Here is a 19,962-nt window from a genome sequence, read left to right on the forward strand (position 1 = left end):
TCAAATCAACACTGTTTACTATAATTTACTGTCTGTCTTTTATTCTGAGAAAAAAAAATGTATTGCATATCAATCAATATATTCTCTCCAGGAATTATATTTTATTTTTGTAAACTTGTAAACATGTAAACTGAGAAGGCATTAAATATAAAGTCTCAGAAGAATAGGTGACTTTTTTAAAATTAATTTGAAAAGTTCAACCTTCCGGGGTCATGACAAAAGAGGCCAGTTTGCAGGCTTCCAAATTAGTCATGAGAAGGTCACTTACCATACATGCACACATTGTAAATTTGGTTTCTGTTTTTTTTTAAATCTTCCAGTAAACCTTTCTTTGCCATGATAAATATTTAAAACTTAAAATGATCAATAAAGAAAATTAATGTCACTAAACATTACTGCCCTCTCCTTTATACTACTGCAGTTGTATGTGCTTACCACTGCCATAACACAAGACTCCTGCATCATGACTGTGGTCCAGACAATCTTCATCAATAACATTTCTCCAGCCTGAACTCAGACAATCTGTGATCAATGATTCCCTCCCTGTACACTTTAGGTCTGACAAATAAACAGGTCCATGGCCTGGTGGAAAAGGTCCACTAAAATATGATATAATCAAAAACTTGGTGAATAAGTACCCATGCATGAATCTACCGCAAAACTATATAACTAATTCCCAAAGCATCTTTTTTTCTCTCTCTCTCTGGAAACCATCTTTACTTTAAAAAAAAGAAATAAAAACTTATTTTGCAACACATTATTCTAGTTTTCATTGAAACACAATCAATAAACAAATGCTGATGAAATGCAATTTTCTATTGTTAAAATCATGTCTAAAAACCAGTTTAAGTCAGTTTTGTTTCTATGATTAAATACCATTTTCAAAAAATATATTTTTTTGTTTATCCCCCCCCCCCCCCCCCCCCTCCCCTGATAATGACTAATAAAAGACCATAGTTATGGCTTGCCAATAAAATCAAGACTGTAAAGGGGAGATAATGCATGATTCATAGATTTTCTTGAAACATTACATAGCTTATCTTAATATCATTTTTAAGATTTCTTCGTATCATTCTAAAAATTAAATTAGAAAACAATATAAATAGATGTCAGTAAATATTTAAGTCAAAGCTTAATTATATGCAGTCCAATCTGTCTCAGTTTTTTCATCAAAATGTGATAAAAGGCTCAATGAGAAAGAAATCATTACATATTCTTAAAAAAATTTTATTTTTTTAACCCCACTAATAGTGATTCCCAAATAACCAGACTTTGCACCAAATTTTTTAAAAAATATTAAAAAATGACCAATTCCAAAATATTGGAGTAAAATTTTCATTTTGCGTTACAACATTAAGCATACCTCCATTTCCTGCCTGCAACAAAACCAATATATCTACAGATAACCTCAGCATCTCTCGTTGACCATTCTTTATTACATATAGTGCCTATTTTACCATCGACTTCAATGTTTACTCTGCCAAAATCTACTCCTCCATCACTTATACTGACATTTAAACCTGCAAACCAGAAGAGAAAGAATATAAGTACTAAGTACATTGTCAGGAGCTTAGCTACGTTTACTGAAAATATGAACATGAAATTTGGAGAAAATATAGTTTAATTCAAATAAATTAGAAGAACTGGTTAAAAGCACATGAGCTTTATAATGCTTTCTTCTTTGACTTGTAATTGAAGACAAAATTGATGAAATTTACTTTTTACTCAAATGGTGCCATATTATATATTTGTTCATTTTATATCAAAGTCTGTATCCAATGTGAATTCTACTCAGTTTACTATTGTTTAAAGCAATTCATTATCTGTTGAAATAGGATAAGTGGCTTGCATTTTTATGTTACACCTGACCATCAATGAAAATTTAATTATTTCATGTGTCCATTAACAAATTTGCGCGTAAAAGGGTGAGAAAATTAGATGAAGTCTAAATAATTAATAGAACAACATTGAGATGGAGACTTGCTTTTTTTATTATCTCTATAAAGTTTTCAATATTTTGTCGATTGATTGTTTTACCCCACATCTCCTTTTAAACATTTTTAAAGTATCTGGTTTGGATTTTTTCTCTCTAAAACAAATTACCATTAAATTCTGAATCCACACAATGAAAAAAATTTCAAAAAAAAAAAAACCAAACTAGTCTATAAAAGTGAGGCGAAAGATACCAAAGGGATATTTAAACTCATCAGTCGAAAACAAACTGACAATGCCATGACAAAAATTCGTAAGGGTTCCGCTGAACCCAGTGTCTTGCCTACTTTTGCTGTTGTCTATGTTTTCAGTGTGATAGGAGAATGCACATAATAGATTTACAGTTAATGAAATAAAACGTTTGTAATGTATGAAAAAAGTTATGCTTGTACAAAATGAATACAGTATGCAATCAAATCTATAGATTTATAAAAGAGTTGAAACATAAATTTATTGAATGAACAAATGATAAAGAAGATAATTTTTACATTTTCCTCAAGATACTATCTTTTGATTGTAAGAAGCTTCTGCCCAAGTTTGGTAAAAATCAAGGATGGTTTATGAATCCAATAAATGTTTTAAAAACTTTAACTGTATGTAATGTTAACTGGAAGAAAAACTAAGTCCATTTATAAGTAATATACGGAAAAACAGGAAATAAATTTTTACAAAATTTCCTTCTAGATACTAGCTATTGGTCATAAACAAGCTTCTGTCCAAGTTTGGTAGAAATCCAGGATATTTTAAGAAAGTAATTAAAATTTAAAAAAAACTTTAACCACAGAGTGAATGTAATATTAACCGACAGAAAAACTAAGTCCATTTATAAGTAAAATACGGATAAACAGGATTTTTTTTTTACAAAATTTACTTCTGGATACTATCTTATGATCATAAACAAGCTTTTGTTCTAGTTTGGTAGAAATCTAGGATAGTTATAGAAAGTTATTAAAATTTCAAAGACTTTAACAACAGAGTGAATATTTGTGATCGCCGCCGACGACGACGCCGACGACGGAATGTAGGATCGCTATGTCTCGCTTTTGCGACAAAAGTCGCAGGCTCGACAAAAATGAAAAACGATGATAAGACAAACAATACAAAACACAACATCGAAAACTAAAGACTGAGTAACACGAACCCCATCAAAAACCGGAGGTTATCTCAGGTGCTCCGGAAGGGTAAACAGATCCTGCTCCACATGATTCACCCGTCGTGTCGCTCATGTAAGTATGAACCCGCTAATAATTCTAATTCGGTAGGTCACACTTGAGGAAAAGAGGACGGGATTGTGGTTACAGCAAATTGGAACATATCCGTCGTCACCTGTGAAACAGAAGCCCACCTCCGGGTGCGGGATTTTCTCGCTGTGTTGAAGACCCATTGGTGGACTAGGGCTATTTTCTGCTCTTTGGTCGGGTTGTTGTCTCTTTTACGCATTCCCCGTTTTCATTCAAAATTTTATTCCATAACGGTCAACCAACTCGTGATGACTGCCGTAAATATTTTGAATGAGATTTCAACTTCACCATTAGGAACTCTTGGTTCAATAACTTCCTTGTAAGCAGCAACCCACTATCAAGGAAATCACGATAGGAAATGCAAGCTCTGGAATATCGTATCAGCTGGGAGATATATATACTCCATATGCTTTTGCTACTGGTATGTTGCTACATAGAAATGTAAATTTCACAATTGGGAAGCTGAAATCATTTCTTTTGTCGTAAAGTTGTTGCTATTGATGGGTTTTTAATAATAGAAATGGTATCTCTTTCTTGAAAACGCGTGAGCTTCAGGGAAGGGGGGGTCGTACCTTACTAGGATGCCCTCTGCCCTGGACCCGCTGAGGCCCCAAGACCCCTCGCCGAGGTTCGGGCGTACACGTAAAAATGGCCTAGCTACGAAACAGATTGTATCTAGAACTAATATAGTTAAGTTACAATAACAATCCCAGATTGTATATAACTTACTGTACAGTTTGCTCTATTCGATTTACTTTACAGTTTACTCTTACATTTCAAATACAGATTTTAAATCAGAAAACTGTTACTTAAACCTGTGTCTTACAAAAATAAAAACGAAAACAAAAATGAGATTGAGATTGAGGTACAATTGGCTCTAATATAAAACTTTGTTAAAAGTACTCCAATTGGCAGAATTAAATGTGATACTTCAACAGAACCATGTCAAAGTATTTTCTTTTCCTGCATTAATAATATAAAACCATAAACTGACAGTATTAAAACTTAGTAAAGTTGTGAAATTCAATGAAACCTTGACAATTTAGAAAAAAAAGAGTTGCAGAGTAAATATTAAATAATGACCTTGATGAGAAACACAGAAAATTACCGGTACTTCATTTAGTATAAAAGTAAGAGTATAAATAATTATTGTTAAAAACAACCTGAAGTATTAAAACAAATGACTCCAGCACTAAATACTGATTCACAAAAATCTTCTGTTCTGATGCAGTGATCCAAGTTTTGTTCTTGTCCTGTACAGTTTATTGAGTTTATAAGGAAAGGTAGCTCATTTGACTTTGGGTATGCTGCTGGTAGTCCACCTCCATAACCAAGTTGATGACAGGCAACCTCAGCCTCCTCTTTTCCCCATGATGAAGCACAAATTTGTCCTGTAGCTTGGAATTTATCTTCAAACCAATTTAATTGACCATATGATAAGCTGTTGTTTAAACTCAGGTGTGTTCCTATTAAAACAAAATACCCATCTGGTGTTAGTTTTATATTTAATCTATCAAATAACATTCCTTTCATGTTCATAAGACATTATAGTTATGTCAGATATCAGCATTGATATTTTTGAATTTTTACTTGTGTAAAAACCTTTTTTCTGTACGACTTCTATCAACTTGCATTTTTAATATGAAAACCTTCAAAAACTGCCAAAGTAGTTTGTTTTTGAGATCTTGACGTTAATATTTAAATCTAAGCCACAGCCTTACGATATGTATTGATTTTTCAAAAGAATGTCATATCGAAATGTCATGTGAATAGCACATTTTTGAGAATAATTGTTGCTCATATCTTATTTTGTCAAAAACTATGTTGAAAATTGACATTGTTGTGTTAATGTTCCAATTTCAACATTTTTAAGACATAAATACATTTCTGCACTAAAGTGTTCAAAAAGGCTTTTTGCACTGAATTGCTGTAAAAATAAAATAGATGAGATCATATAAATGAAACCAATTCAAGGGTTAAAGCCAGTACTATAAACTAAGAGAACATCTTACAAGTATGAAACGTTTATGAATATTGACAACACAGATATACAAATGAAAGATTCAACAATGTTCAAAACTAAGGAATTCATACCATTAACTGAGACGTAACATTCAATTTTAATTAGAAAATATTTACTATATCTGAACTTACCATTCACAACAGATCCAGAGTCATAACAAGATACAGCTAAATAGTCCCCCTTACAACTGTCGATCGTTACCAATGAACAACTGCCAATGTCTTCTCCTTGGTCACATTTGATATAACCATTGAAATAATCACCACTCACTACTCCATAGGAACCAACTGGAAGAACCAAACCATCAGCATGTCCTAATTCTTGACATATAACCTTTGATTCTTTGTTTTCTGATTGTCCAAGACATAAAATCACCCATGATCCATTATGGTTCAGTTGTACTACTCCTGTGTTATTTGCTTGTATTAACCTAACAAGTTCTACAAGAACAAACATCTTTAGTTCGCATTGAAATTTTCTGTATTTGAAAATAATAATGAAAGCAAGACCTATTTTATAGTGAAAATGACCAAATTTAAGCACTCATAGACAACCTTTTGGTATTTCTTTGGCCAATGAACTATGAAAATGAGGCCAAGGTCAGATAAACCCTGCCACAGACATGTACACTATACAATCAGAATCTTTACATGCATCAAATATAGTTGACCTGTTGCTGATAGTATCTAAGAAACAGACTTAACCTGGAAAACTTAAGATTGAGCAATGAACCATGAAAATGAGGCCAAGGTCAGATGAACCCTGCCAGACAGACATGTACACCTTGCAATCATTACATGCAACAAATATATAGTTGACGTGTTGCTGGTAGTATCTAAGAAACAGACTTAATCTGGATTAAGACTTAAGATTGAGCAATGAACCATGAACATGTTACTCATTATAAGTGAGAAATGTACATGACAAAAAAAAAAGAACTTTTTCCAAGCAGTCGTTGAACCATGAAGATGAGGTGAAGAACATCAGACATATGGCAGACGGAAACTTCGTAACATATAAAAGGCATCTGATTACAAGGTATCTACCCTTTGAAATATAAAGCTTAATACAAATAGTTTACACCACCGGATTGTAATCCCTGTGTATCCGATTTTAATTCGTGATTTCAAATTCAAATTATTGAGGTACTAAATGGGCTTCCGTATCAATGGATAATAGAGGGGTATCATATATTAACTACTGTTATTGGAAAATCGTATGGATAAAAGCTAAATCACATTAAATAGGTGAAAAATAAATATAAATATAAAGAAATGTTAACAGAACACAAAAAAAAAATAAAAAAATAGAAAATGCGGGGATTCCAGTCCCCAAGTGACTGTGGATAATAAGTAATTATAGGTCACAGTACGGCCTTCAACAATAAGAAAAACCCAAAACCGCATATAGTCAGCTTTAAAATGCCCCGACATGAAAAATATGAAAACAATTTAATAAAACAAGAAAACTAACGGCCTAATTTACAACAATTCGATTTATAATAAATAAATATGACACGAGTAAAGGACAACCACTGAGTTATAGTCTCCTGACTTGGAGCAGGCACTTAAAGAATGTGGCAGGGTTAAACATGTTTGTGAGCGCTCAACCCTCCTTAACCTGGGACAGTTTATTGTACAGTTTAGTTGGGTGTCAAAATTACCGAAAAAGAAGGACGGGATAATAGGTGAAATATGTTTATCACACAGACATAAAAATGGTGCATACTTTAAATATTGAAATTTTTTTTCTTTCTAGTATGTTCACCATTGTTAGATCATTTCAATGAATGAGTTCAAATTTCTTCCTGTTTCTGGAAGTAGGGCAAATAAATTGAAAATTTTCTAATCAAAATTATTTAGAATTTAATGTTTTACATCATGACTAAATTTAAATAATTTTCATTTTAAAGGTTTTCCCCAATGTTATTCATTTCTATACCATATTACATGATAACCATTATTGATCTTTTTGTTTTGTTTTTTATTATATTATACGTTTGTTTTTTTTCATATTATACGCTTGATTCGAAGAACTACTTTTCAAAAAGAAATTTCACTTATTAGGAAATGAATAACATACTAGTATTCTTAGATGTATTCATATACAATCTTTACATGATTTACTATAAGACCTGAATAAACAAAAACCCATTTGTTAAAAAAATAAATAAACACTGATAATCTATTTACACTGATCTATACAACATTTGAAATATATGATTGAAAATGTGGTTTCATCACTCAATCAAAGAATAAGTTTCTAGTCTTAGTAGCCATTGACAAATTTTCAACAAAGCTGCATAAAATGTTAATAACTGGTTATAGACACTATTCAATCTTTGAGTGGCAAGGAGTACAAATTGTTTTTAAACGGGCACTTGTCTCCGTCTTTGAGAAATTGATCTTTCAATAGTATTTCTAAACATAGTGTATTTCAAAAACAAGAATTAAATGTTTATCGTTGCAAATCGCTTATCATTAGGGATAGACAATAGACAACATTTATCAGCACAAACACAATAATAACAATCGGTTAAGGTCAAGTACAAAGTACATTGATTGCATTATAAAATACATATATATATGACAACTATAGTATCAATAGATTGTATAAAAGATAAATGCATGTATTATATTATGATTTTTGTAACACATCATTCCTTTTTTATAACAATTAGGAAATATCATCCAGAAATTTGGATATCACACGACGCACAATAACTATACATGGATTCACCAAGTTACTGCTTAATTTTTATATATTCTTGTATACCAATAAAAGCATTATACACACACAAAGCCAGCATACCAGTTCCTTTAAAACAAAAGCACTATCAAAATAAACCAAAGATTTACGAATTACATTTTCAGTGCTAACAGACTGAATGGTAAGACCAAAGGTTTACGAATTACATTTTTCAGTGTTAACAAACTGAATGGGAAGACCAAAGCATTCAGAGAGGGGAATCAAAAGGAGGCTGACGAGTCCAAAGGGACAATCAAAATTCATTGTTCGAAGGGAAACCAACTAAACTATGTCAGAAAAGAAGAACAATGATCTCATGTGCTCACGAAGGATAAGCAGATCCTGCTCCACGTGCAATATGTAACCTTCAAGAATATTTTTTTTTTTGCAGATATTTGATAATTTCTAAATTTACGGATTCTATAAATAAGATCCCCGTTAAATTTAGGATAAGATATCCTGTTTGTAATAATGTTTCTACAGGTTCAGCCAAACTTCCAAACACAATCTTTGTACATGTATCTTTGAAAAATAAACAAAACGTTTTAAATAATTTAAGGTAACGAAAGCACCAATCTAATCAAAATAAAGATCTATGATTTCGCTATCCTCAGATAATACAAGCACGCGAGTTGTGATAAATCTGATTTTAATTAGATTGCGAAATTCCTGATTTAATGATATTACGTTCATTGAAATCTAAAATGCCACTGCAGACATGGACATAGCGAACGAGAAAGTACATGTACACACCGTTAGAAGGGGGTCAAAGAAACACCAGTGTCCACAAAAGGATAATAAACAATAAGGAGCGAAAATGCGTCCCTTTTGTGTTTTTTTTACAGTTTCCTGTGTGAAACGGAAATATCCAAACCCTTTAGTATCATGATCTATCATGCCATCATACATTATACGAGACGAGAATAACCCGTATCATGCCATCATACATTATACGAGACGAGAATAACCCGTATCATGCCAACATACATTATACGAGACGAGAATAACCCGTATCATGCCATCATACATTATACGAGACGAGAATAACCCGTATCATGCCATCATACATTATACGAGACGAGAGTAACCCGTATCATGCCATCATACATTATACGAGACGAGAATAACCCGTATCATGCCAACATACATTATACGAGACGAGAATAACCCGTATCATGCCATCATACATTATACGAGACGAGAATAACCCGTATCATGCCATCATACATTATACGAGACGAGAATAACCCGTATCATGCCATCATACATTATACGAGACGAGAATAACCCGTATCATGCCATCATACATTATACGAGACGAGAATAACCCGTATCATGCCATCATACATTATACGAGACGAGAATAACCCGTATCATGCCAACATACATTATACGAGACGAGAATAACCCGTATCATGCCAACATACATTATACGAGACGAGAATAACCCGTATCATGCCAACATACATTATACGAGACGAGAATAACCCATATCATGCCAACATACATTATACGAAACGAGAATAACCCGTATCATGCCAACATACATTATACGAGACGAGAATAACCCGTATCATGCCAACATACATTATACGAGACGAGAATAACCCATATCATGCCAACATACATTATACGAGACGAGAATAACCCATATCATGCCAACAACTGGTTTCTTTCCTATGCAAAGACCCTATGAGTGAATCAATATTAATTCCAAAATATGCCATATTTTATGACTTTACAACAGTATCGTAACCTTATCCCTTCTGAATAAGTCTGTTTAATGGTTTAGTTAACTTTGGAGGTGAATGACGAAATATATATGATTCTAAAATTTACGTTGTTCTGGACATCGATTTCAAATATTATATATATATCCTTAATTGATCATGACAGCAAATTGGAATGTTTGTGATTTCAGAAAATATGGAAAATTTGAATTATTACCTGTTGACAATATCGAAATAACAGGTTATTATAAATATCATTTGACACCTTGAAGACGCCAATTGTAATTTAATATTTATTTGTTTTACATCCAAGTTGGACTGACATTTTTTGTTTAACTCAAAAAGTTAAACATACTAATGAATACGATTTCAATTGCCTCTCGTATCAATCAAATGTCATGAACAAGTCTGACACCTACATTATGACCAAAATTTAAGAAACCGTTAAAACAATTGCAAAAAAAAATAAATCGAAAACAGTCTCAATTTTTCTTACATATTTCATTTAGTTGCACAAAAGTACGTACTGCATGTTTAAAGTTGTAAGCTGTAGATATTAGAAAAATATACACGCAGTTACGAATGGAACCATGATTGAATCCATGTTCATTCAAACCGGGATCCATTTTACTTACTTCTACTTACCAGAAGACCTGGTAAATTTAACCTCAACTAGGAATATTATCCACACGTATATGGAAGACATCTTTAACTTCCTGAAACATTATCTGTTGCATTCAACGTTTAAACTGTTTGTTCACCGTTATTTATAAAAATTAGACTTGTTCAACTTAAACTGTTTATAACAGTGACAACTGGTGCATATAAATTCTATTATAAACTTTCTTGTGACCTATTTGAAATTTTATTCACTCGGTCGACCTTAAAACCTGGTATACAATGTGTACATACAAATGTTACATCGGATTGGGTAGACTCAGACCAAGTTCAGTTTCAATGGGATAATCTGCGATTCGAGGTCGAAACGTCTAGTAACCGTGACTGTTGTCGAAAACTTTCATTGAATGTGACAATTAAAGAATAAAATAACTTTACACCCTTTATCTCAATGGGCCTTTTTTGTTTCACCCATGAAGGATTGTAGATGTTTTTATAAGCACTAGAAGTTTTGTCATCCCCAAGCATAAAATAAAGTTCAAAATCAAGTTTTTCTTGTGCAGCTAGTAAAATAAAGTAAAGATACGTTGACACAAGTGTAGTTTGGGCTTCTTATTTTTCGAACACCGTAAGCATTGTAAAAACACAATGACAAACTCAAGTTAGGTATACATCAAAACGACAATAATGAAACAAAATTTTGTTTATCCTTTGCAGAAACTCGTGAGACCGTAACATCCAAATCCAATACCATTCTTGGCTTTGTAACCGGAGAGCATGATTCTAATTGGAAATTCACTTTGTCTATTCCGGGACTCAAACCCGGACCTCTGTGTTACAAACTAGCGCTCTAACCGACTGCGCTACAGAAGCACGGTACTTCCCTAGCGCAACCGCTTACGGCTGACCTAAATATCTGAGTTATGATATAGATACTACTACAAGTACTAACTAAAGGTAAAATCCCGTTACAGTTTGAATACTACGGTACTGTATTTATCTCATAACATTAAGCAAAAAGTTGAAATGAGAGCTAAACAAGTAATAATCATGTACGCATCATGGCAACTGATAACCATCGCAGCTCTCAGTTTACATTATGGTCGTTCTTTGGTGTATAATACTTCAGACTTAGTAGTGGTTAGTTATCTCAATACTATGCGCTCATTGTGTTTAAGGAAACAATTAGAATTCAAGAGTTTCACAATGTTCTCAGAATATTTTACATGTCCAATATTTAAGCCAGAAAATAACAAAGGAATTGCTTTTAATAGCATTATCGACAAGCTTCTGAATTTAGTAATGTCAGTCTGATTGGATTTCAGAAATGTTTTAGTTAGCAATAATATGCACGAAACACAAATCGAATTCTCATAAAAAAGTGATAACTTCGGATCAGATTTGTTTTAAGGTGTATAAATGATGAGCATTCGCAAAGTAAACATAAGTAACGCTCACAAATATGATCGCTCACAAACATGTCTAACCCCGCCACATTCTTTATGTGCCTATCCCAAGTTAAGAGCCTGTAGTTCAGTGGTTGTCGTTGGTTCATGTCTGTCATATTTGTTTTTCGTAAATTGTTTTGTTATCAATCAGGCCGTTAGTTTTCTCAATTGAAATGTTTCATATTTTTCATGTCAGGGCCTTTTATGGCCGACTATACGGTATGGGGTTTTCTCATTGTTGAAGGCCGTACGGTTGCCTATAATTACTTACATCCACTTTATTTGAACTTTGGTGGATAATTGTCTCATTGGCGATCATACCACATCTCCTTAATTTTATATTGTTATATAACACATGTACAGTCTAACACATAGCAACTTAATAATATTAATTACTATTACATGCTTTTTAACATCTTCGCTTGCAAAGGGTTACGATCCAGTCACCTTCTATACACTGACTTTTATTCCCTGGTAGATGGCGCAGCATTGTAATCCCAAATGTTGGCTTAATCTGCCAAGGGTGGAGAGGAGGGGACTGGATCGTAACCCTTGGCTATCGAAAATGGCTTTTTAAATAAAACAGTGAAGTTCATTTTTTGATAAATCAAAACATAACTAGATGTATTGCTATACATTTGTGAAAACTTATACTATACAATAATCCTGTCGATATTATGTACTCATATTTTGGTATTGCATAAGGTCATACTTTTCTCAATCTGTTCAATGTTCATCATCTCTGTAAGCTACATCCGTTGGATTTGTACTGAATGACATTGTAGTCTGGGAGACCATGATTTTCTTTTATAGTTGTTATTGCCATTTAACTAGATTTCAGTATTGTGAGTAATTTTGGATGGACACTGCGTGTCTCTTTATGTTAGTTCGTGTCGATCTAATGATTCAAGCCATATTCAACTGATTTTTACAGTTTGTTCTTATTTTGTACGTGTTTTACACCATTCTCCAAGGTTAGGACAGGGTTGAGCGCTCACAAACATACTAAACCCCGCCATTCTATATGAACCTATTCCAAGTCAGGAGCCTGTAATTTAGTGGGTGTCATTGATTGCTGTCTGTCATACTTGATTTCTTTTCTTTTATTGTTTTGTCTGTTTTTTTTTCGTTTGAAATGTTTCAAATTTTAAAATGACAGAAGTCTTCTTTTCAGAGCCGTGTATGATATAAGGACTCTGTTTTGATCATTGGTCAATCTAATAACTTTTTTCATAATAGAAATTATCCGCATTAATCTTATCTTAAACTCTAACGAGATTATCAACACAAACTAAATATTTTAAATGAGAATTGCAATGAGTGGGGCCTTAAAGTTAGCATACAGCCAAAAATCCCAAGTTATTGTTTATATAGTTGCAAGCTACATCATGGTAATTTCCATATTTGTTTTTTGTTAGTGCTTATATTTGTTCTATTTTCTTTGTTTCAAGTAGTAATAGTTCCAGCTCTAGCGATGATACAAAATAACTATCGGACTACTGTCACCATTTGTCTCTGTAAATTGCACTTTTGTTGAGCAACAAATGTTCAAAAAGTATACAAATGAAGTTGGGATTTAGATTACCACTCTATAATATAATAGCTCAAATAATTGATATTGCAATAACTGTCAGATGATTAAAACAAAAAGTATGAAAAAGTTAAAACAAAACAAATTCTTGGGAAATTGGACCTACTCCTATCATAAAAATATGACGAGAAATGTAGGCGTGAGAGTGCTTACAGTGCAGTTTTTCATAGAATGTACATAACAAAGGGACATAATTCCAGTAAAAATAATTGATCAGTACTGATTTTCGAATTTGACCAAGTCATAGCTGTGATAAACTTTTGATATAAATGTCATAAAAATCTGACAAGAAATGCAAGCTTGAGAGCACTTACAATGGAAAGGTCTATTGATTTAACATTTCCAAGGGACAAAACTACTTTAAAAATAATTGATCGGCCCTAAAGGAGAGACAAAAGATACCAAAGGGACATTCAAACTCATAATATATAGATATAAGAAGATGCGGTATGAGTGCCAATGAGACAACTCTCCATCCAAGTCACAATCTGTAAAAGTAAGCATTTATAGGTCAAAGTACGGCCTTCAACACGGAGCCTTGGCTCACACTGAACAGCAAGCTATAAAGGGCCCCAAAAATGACTAGTGTAAAACCATTCAAACAGGAAAACCAACGGTCTAATCTATATAAGAAATGAGAAACACTTATGAACCACATCAACAAACGACAACCACTGAACATCAGGTTTCTGACTAAGGACAGGTGCAAACAAATGCAGCGGGTTTAAAGGTTTTAATAGGCGCCAACCTTCACCCTATACCTGAAACAATAGTGTAACATCACAACATAGAAAGCCACACTATAAAATATCAATTGAAATGGCTTAACTCAATCAAATATTAACAAAAACAAGTGAACATACACTGAACGAATAAATTTGATCTATGACACAATGTAAATACAAAATTAATAAAACAAAGGGGTTAGATGTTTAACAATATCAGAAAGACAACCTTAACCTTGGACAAAATGCCGCCAAATAAAATAACGTACACAGGTAAATAAAAATAATTTTGTTGTAAGGTATACATGGAGTACGGAAATATTTTTTACAAAATAAATAATTTTGTTGTTCCTAGTACGAGAACAAAAGTGAAAATTTATCGTCATACTAAACACTTATCAAAGGTGGTATATATTAAAGATAGTGAGACTAGATATAACACTGAATAAGTAAACATTAAATAACAAAAATACATTACAAAAAAAATGTTTCAACAGGTCAAATTAACACGAAAGTACGATTTGAGAGTACTCGCAGTTACTGAAAGCTAGTTAAAAGCCAAAAACAATTAAAACGTTTTAATAGGCGCCAACCTTCACCCTATACCTGAAACAATAGTGTAACATCACAACATAGAAAGCCACACTATAAAATATCAATTGAAATGGCTTAACTCAATCAAAAGACATATTAACAAAAACAAGTGAACATACACTGAACGAATAAATTTGATCTATGAAACAATGTAAATACAAAATTAATAAAACAAAGGGGTTTGATGTTTAACAATATCAGAAAGACAACCTTAACCTTGGACAAAATGCCGCCAAATAAAATAACGTACACAGGTAAATAAAAATAATTTTGTTGTAAGGTATACATGGAGTACGGAAATATTTTTTACAAAATAAATAATTTTGTTGTTCCTAGTACGAGAACAAAAGTGAAAATTTATCGTCATACTAAACACTTATCAAAGGTGGTATATATTAAAGATAGTGAGACTAGATATAACACTGAATAAGTAAACATTAAATTACAAAAATACATTACAAAAAAAATGTTTCAACAGGTCAAATTAACACGTAAGTACGATTTGAGAGTACTCGCAGTTACTGAAAGCTAGTTAAAAGCCAAAAATCGTCTCTTTTGTCGTAAAGTTCCTTTGGGTAAATTTCGGTAGTATATTTAGAGAACTCTGCATTATTTTTCTTTTTCTTTTAAACAAATTATAAAACAATACTTGAGACAGTCCCAATATTCAGTCTTGAAATGATTGCAACTATTACTCTTTTTTTCAGAATGTATGATTTTGATTTGTATATAATATCTATTCACTACATGCAATCTGTAACTGTTTTATATGTTCTAATTATGGTACATGTACATTGAACTATCATGACTATACGATTGTGTTAATATGTTGTATGTTTGCTTTTTTTCTTTTATTATTATTTTTTACATGTATTGTATATGAGGGCCTCAGGGAAGATTAGTAATTGAACTAACTGTGTTTACCCTCTTTAAATAAAGAATTTATTATTATTATTATTATTATTTAACGAAAAAAATATCATCAAGATAACGGTAGGTATTGTTGAATGTATCAACCAAATGTAACAATTACGTGTCTTTACTGAGTTTGGTCATAAACTGAGATTCATAGCACTACAGGAAAAATCTGGGGGTGCCGGATCTCAGGTGCTCCGGGAGGGTAATGTTCGAACTCATCCAAGACTAATAAAACTTTGTTATACAATTCATAAAATTTCATAAAAAATAAGAAATGTAGGCTTGAGTTAACTTTTTACACATTGTGACTTGGATCGAGTGTTGTCTCATTGGCACTCATACCACATCTTCTTATTTCTTTTGAGGGTGCTTACAATGCGATTTATAATATAACTTTTATTTCCAAGGGCATAACTCCTTTAAAAGTAGTTGATCGGTACTAACTTTCTAACCTGTCCCATACATTGCTTATATTAACCTTTGGTGTGAATATCGAAAAAAATTTACAAAAGACGTACTGCATTTGGGTTGCGTCACTTTTACGGACACGACCGGAATTACAAACGGACGCCAGCGACTCTTTTCACAAAAAATCTTAAGATTAAAATTGATCGTAATCAATACCGAAATGTTCATGACTTACAAATATTTCTACTCATAAGATTTTTTTGTGAAAAGAGCCCCTAGTATTTATATGGGTCCCGCACAGCCTTTGGCAGGGGACAGTACAATCTATATACATAGTGGTAGTACTCATGGATCTTTCCAACTTGACGGCTTTCGATTCTGTAACCCATGACATACTGCTGGACAAATAATTAGCATATGAATTTTCAACCCATTCAGTTCTTTTCCATAAATCATAAAGAACAGCACATTAAACTGTTAAAAACATTCTGAATTGTTGGGATGACAACCGTATTAAAAGCTGCAGAGTGCGTCAACGTAATTCCAAGGCGAGAAATTTGGACTGCCATTAGAATAAATAATCTGTCCTTTCTTAGATTAATATATTTCAGTTTTACACAGGAAACTCTACACAAAAATTCACGACAAAAGGGACGATTTTTCGTTCCTATTGTTAATTTTACTTCTTTTGATAGTGATGTTCCTTTGCTGGTATATATCACAACTCATTCGCTATGTCCGTGTCTGTAGTGACGTTTTGGATTTCAATGAACGTAATCTATGTATTACTGGTAAATTATTAAGTCAGAGGATTTCGTGACCACAAATCACTTAAAACAACTACAAAATTCTTCCATAGATACAAAGAATGTGTTTGGAAGTTTAGCTGTACGTGTAGAAGACTTATTTCAAACAGGATAGCACTTCCTAATTTTTACGGAGATAATGTTTACCCGGCGAGCCCGGGTAAACTTATCGATCCTTTAAATAAACTTATTCTTAAAGGTTACCAATTAGACACTGTAATTAGATCTTTGAATATTGTTTTTATTGGTATAAATATTGATTTTGTTATCAGTAAACCAAACTAAATGTTATTGTTATATACATATGCACATTCGCGATTCTACAATCTGTCGATACCTGTATCTTGGCATTGCACAAGGTCATGTTTTTCTCTGACTGTTAATAAAGTCTACACTAAATTCATTGGATGTTGGATGTTGGATGTGAACTAATTAATATTTTAGTCTTAGATGCATGATTTTTCTTATATATTGTTATTGGTTTTGAGACTAGCTGTCAGTGTTAACTGCGAGTACTCTCAGATCTGTACTTAGTGTCTTTTTTGTTGTGGGATGTATATATACCCTGCCACGTCCAGTCTGTGTTTTGTTAGGTGTTTTACTGCTTTGTATCGATCTAATGAGTTAAGCCCTTTTAAAATGATTTTTATAGTTTGTTCTCATATTGTACTGTTACACCACTGTCCCAGGTGAGGGAGAGGGTTTGGCGCCAGCAAACTAGTTTACCCCGCCACATTTGTATGCGCCTGTCCCAAGTCAGGAGCCTGTAATTCACTGGTTGTCGTTTGTTGATGTATATCATATTTGTTTTTCGTTCATTGTTTTGTACATAAATCAGACCGTTTGTTCTCTCGTTTGAATTGTTCTACATTTGTCATTTCGGGGCCTTTTATAGCTGACTATGCGGTATGGGTATTGCTCATTGTTGAAGGCCGCACGGTGACTACAGTTGTTAACGTCTATGTCAGTTGGTCTCTGCTGGAGAGTTATCTCATTAGCAATCATACCACATCTTCTTATTTTTATATTTCTCTCTTGTTTTTAAAACATTTCAGTCAGCCGTCCCAATAATTTACAACATGATAAAACCCAGGAAAAGTGTCTGTGTTTTAGAAATTAAAACTCGTACAAAATCATCTTTAAAGGAGACGCACATGCTATCCTTTGATACAGCACTGGGTCCAGTGTTCTCCCCAGGCCGATATGACACAGGCACGTGTTTCTATCCATGGGAAGGTCGACTATCCATATATAATAGAAGGTGGCTAACGAATGTCTATAATAATTTGAACTAGTCTGTCAAGGGCTATACTCCTATATGGGGGTCAGTTGACCATTTCCGTCATATTGACAGATTTTAATGTGCGTATTGTTATGCGTTTACTTTTCTACATTGGCTAGAGGTATAGGGGGAGGGTTGAGATCTCATAAACATGTTTAACCCCGCCGCATTTTTGCGCCTGTCCCAAGTCAGGAGCCTCTAGCCTTTGTCAGTCTTGTATTATTTTTAATTTTAGTTTCTTGCGTACAATTTGGAGTTTAGTATGGCGTTCATTATCACTGAACTAGTATATATATTTGTTTAGGGGCCAGCTGAAGGACGCCTCCGGGTGCGGGAATTTCTCGCTGCATTGAAGACCTGTTGGTGACCTTCTGCTGTTGTCTGTTCTATGGTCGGGTTGTTGTCTCTTTGACACATTCCCCATTTCCATTCTCAATTTTATTGTAGATCCTATTTTGCTGATCATTTTACGATTGTTGAAAAGTTTCTCTATCTGCTATAATTTCCACAAAAACGGGTAAATTTCATCTTCGAAGGGCAATAACTTCTATATATATATATATATACAGTCGACTCTCGTTATCTCGAAGTCAGCCGGACCACAGAATTATTTCGAGATACACGTAGTTCGACTCAAACGACAACCGGAAGTTTGACAGACCAAGGGACACAACTCTTGCTTAGCTTGGTTAAGCTAAAATAAATCCTCAACCGAAATTTCGACTCATCCAATTTCGACTCATCAGGAGTCGAAATACATACATTCATATGGAACAAAGTTCGGGACCACGTGAAAACTTCGACTCATCCGAAATTTCGAGTCAACCGAGTTCGAGACAACGAGAGTTAACTGTATATGGAATCAATTGACGGTTTCGGCGATGTAGTAGACTTATTTGTAGATCTTATTATGCTGAACATTTTTGCTGTTTAAATTTCTCTCTACTTACCATAGATTTTGCAAAAAACGCAGAACTGATTAAAAATCGTCTTTCACGGGCAATAACTCCTATAAGGAGTCAGTTGACAATTTGGGCCTGGATACCAATTTGTAAATCTGATTGTGCTGAATATATTTGCCTACAACTGTTTCTGCCAAATATGCAAAAATGGACAAAAAATCGTCCTATAAGGGGTCAGGTCAGTTGACCAGTTCCGTCATGTTGACTGACTTGTAGATCTTATTTTTGCTGACCATTTTTGTCGAGCCAGCGACATTTATGTTACAGTTGTTGCGAAAGCTAGACATAGCGATCCTAGATTCCGTCGTCGGCGTCGGCAACATTTAGGTTCAATCTGTGGTTAAAGTTTTTTATACATCAATAACTTGTCTAACCTTCATGAAATTTTATGAAATTTGGACAGAAGGTTATTTATGAGCAAAAGACAGTATCCAGAGCTAAATTTTGAAAACATTTATTTGAAATTTTCCGTACTTCACTGATAAATGGACTTATTTTTTTTTACAGTTAAAGTCATATAAAACGAGTTTCTTGTAAGTTTAATGTTATAGAAATTATTGAATCAGTGCAATATATATATACTAAACTATAAGTCCTTTATGCATGTTTTCACATTTATTACTAATCTATAACGTAAGACTTTTTGCAGATAACTGCTTATTGTATAGAAATGTAAATAATAATTCTGATGCACAATCACTCCAAAAAGATTTATCTAGTTTAGTACAATGGGAAGAGGACTGGCAAATGAATTTTAATCCAGAAAAGTGTTACGCAAAGGACGATTTACATATCTCTAAAAAAATGAACCCTTCCGCTTTTGATTATACATTGCACAATCATGTTTTAGAATCAGTAAAAGACAGTAAATATTTA

General features: G+C 33.2%; 1 protein-coding gene across 4 annotated transcripts in view; it reads right to left on the minus strand.

The window, feature by feature from the left end:
• The window catches only part of LOC127735951 (scavenger receptor cysteine-rich domain superfamily protein-like), a 133,625-nt gene extending 123,094 nt beyond the window's left edge, over positions 1 to 10,531 (minus strand). For all 4 annotated transcript variants that reach the window (XM_052246409.1, XM_052246408.1, XM_052246407.1 and 1 more), the window contains exons 1-5: positions 10,380 to 10,531; positions 5,388 to 5,696; positions 4,397 to 4,699; positions 1,364 to 1,520; positions 436 to 599 (exon numbers count right to left, since the gene is read on the minus strand). In XM_052246409.1, coding sequence (XP_052102369.1) covers positions 436 to 599; positions 1,364 to 1,520; positions 4,397 to 4,699; positions 5,388 to 5,696; positions 10,380 to 10,440 — 994 coding nt within the window. In that variant the 5' untranslated portion in view covers positions 10,441 to 10,531. The remainder of the gene's footprint in view (positions 1 to 435; positions 600 to 1,363; positions 1,521 to 4,396; positions 4,700 to 5,387; positions 5,697 to 10,379) is intronic.
• Positions 10,532 to 19,962: the final 9,431 nt, after the last annotated feature.

Source organism: Mytilus californianus, unplaced genomic scaffold, assembly GCF_021869535.1.
Source record: "Mytilus californianus isolate M0D057914Y unplaced genomic scaffold, xbMytCali1.0.p SCAF_3, whole genome shotgun sequence".
NCBI lineage: Eukaryota > Metazoa > Mollusca > Bivalvia > Mytilida > Mytilidae > Mytilus > Mytilus californianus.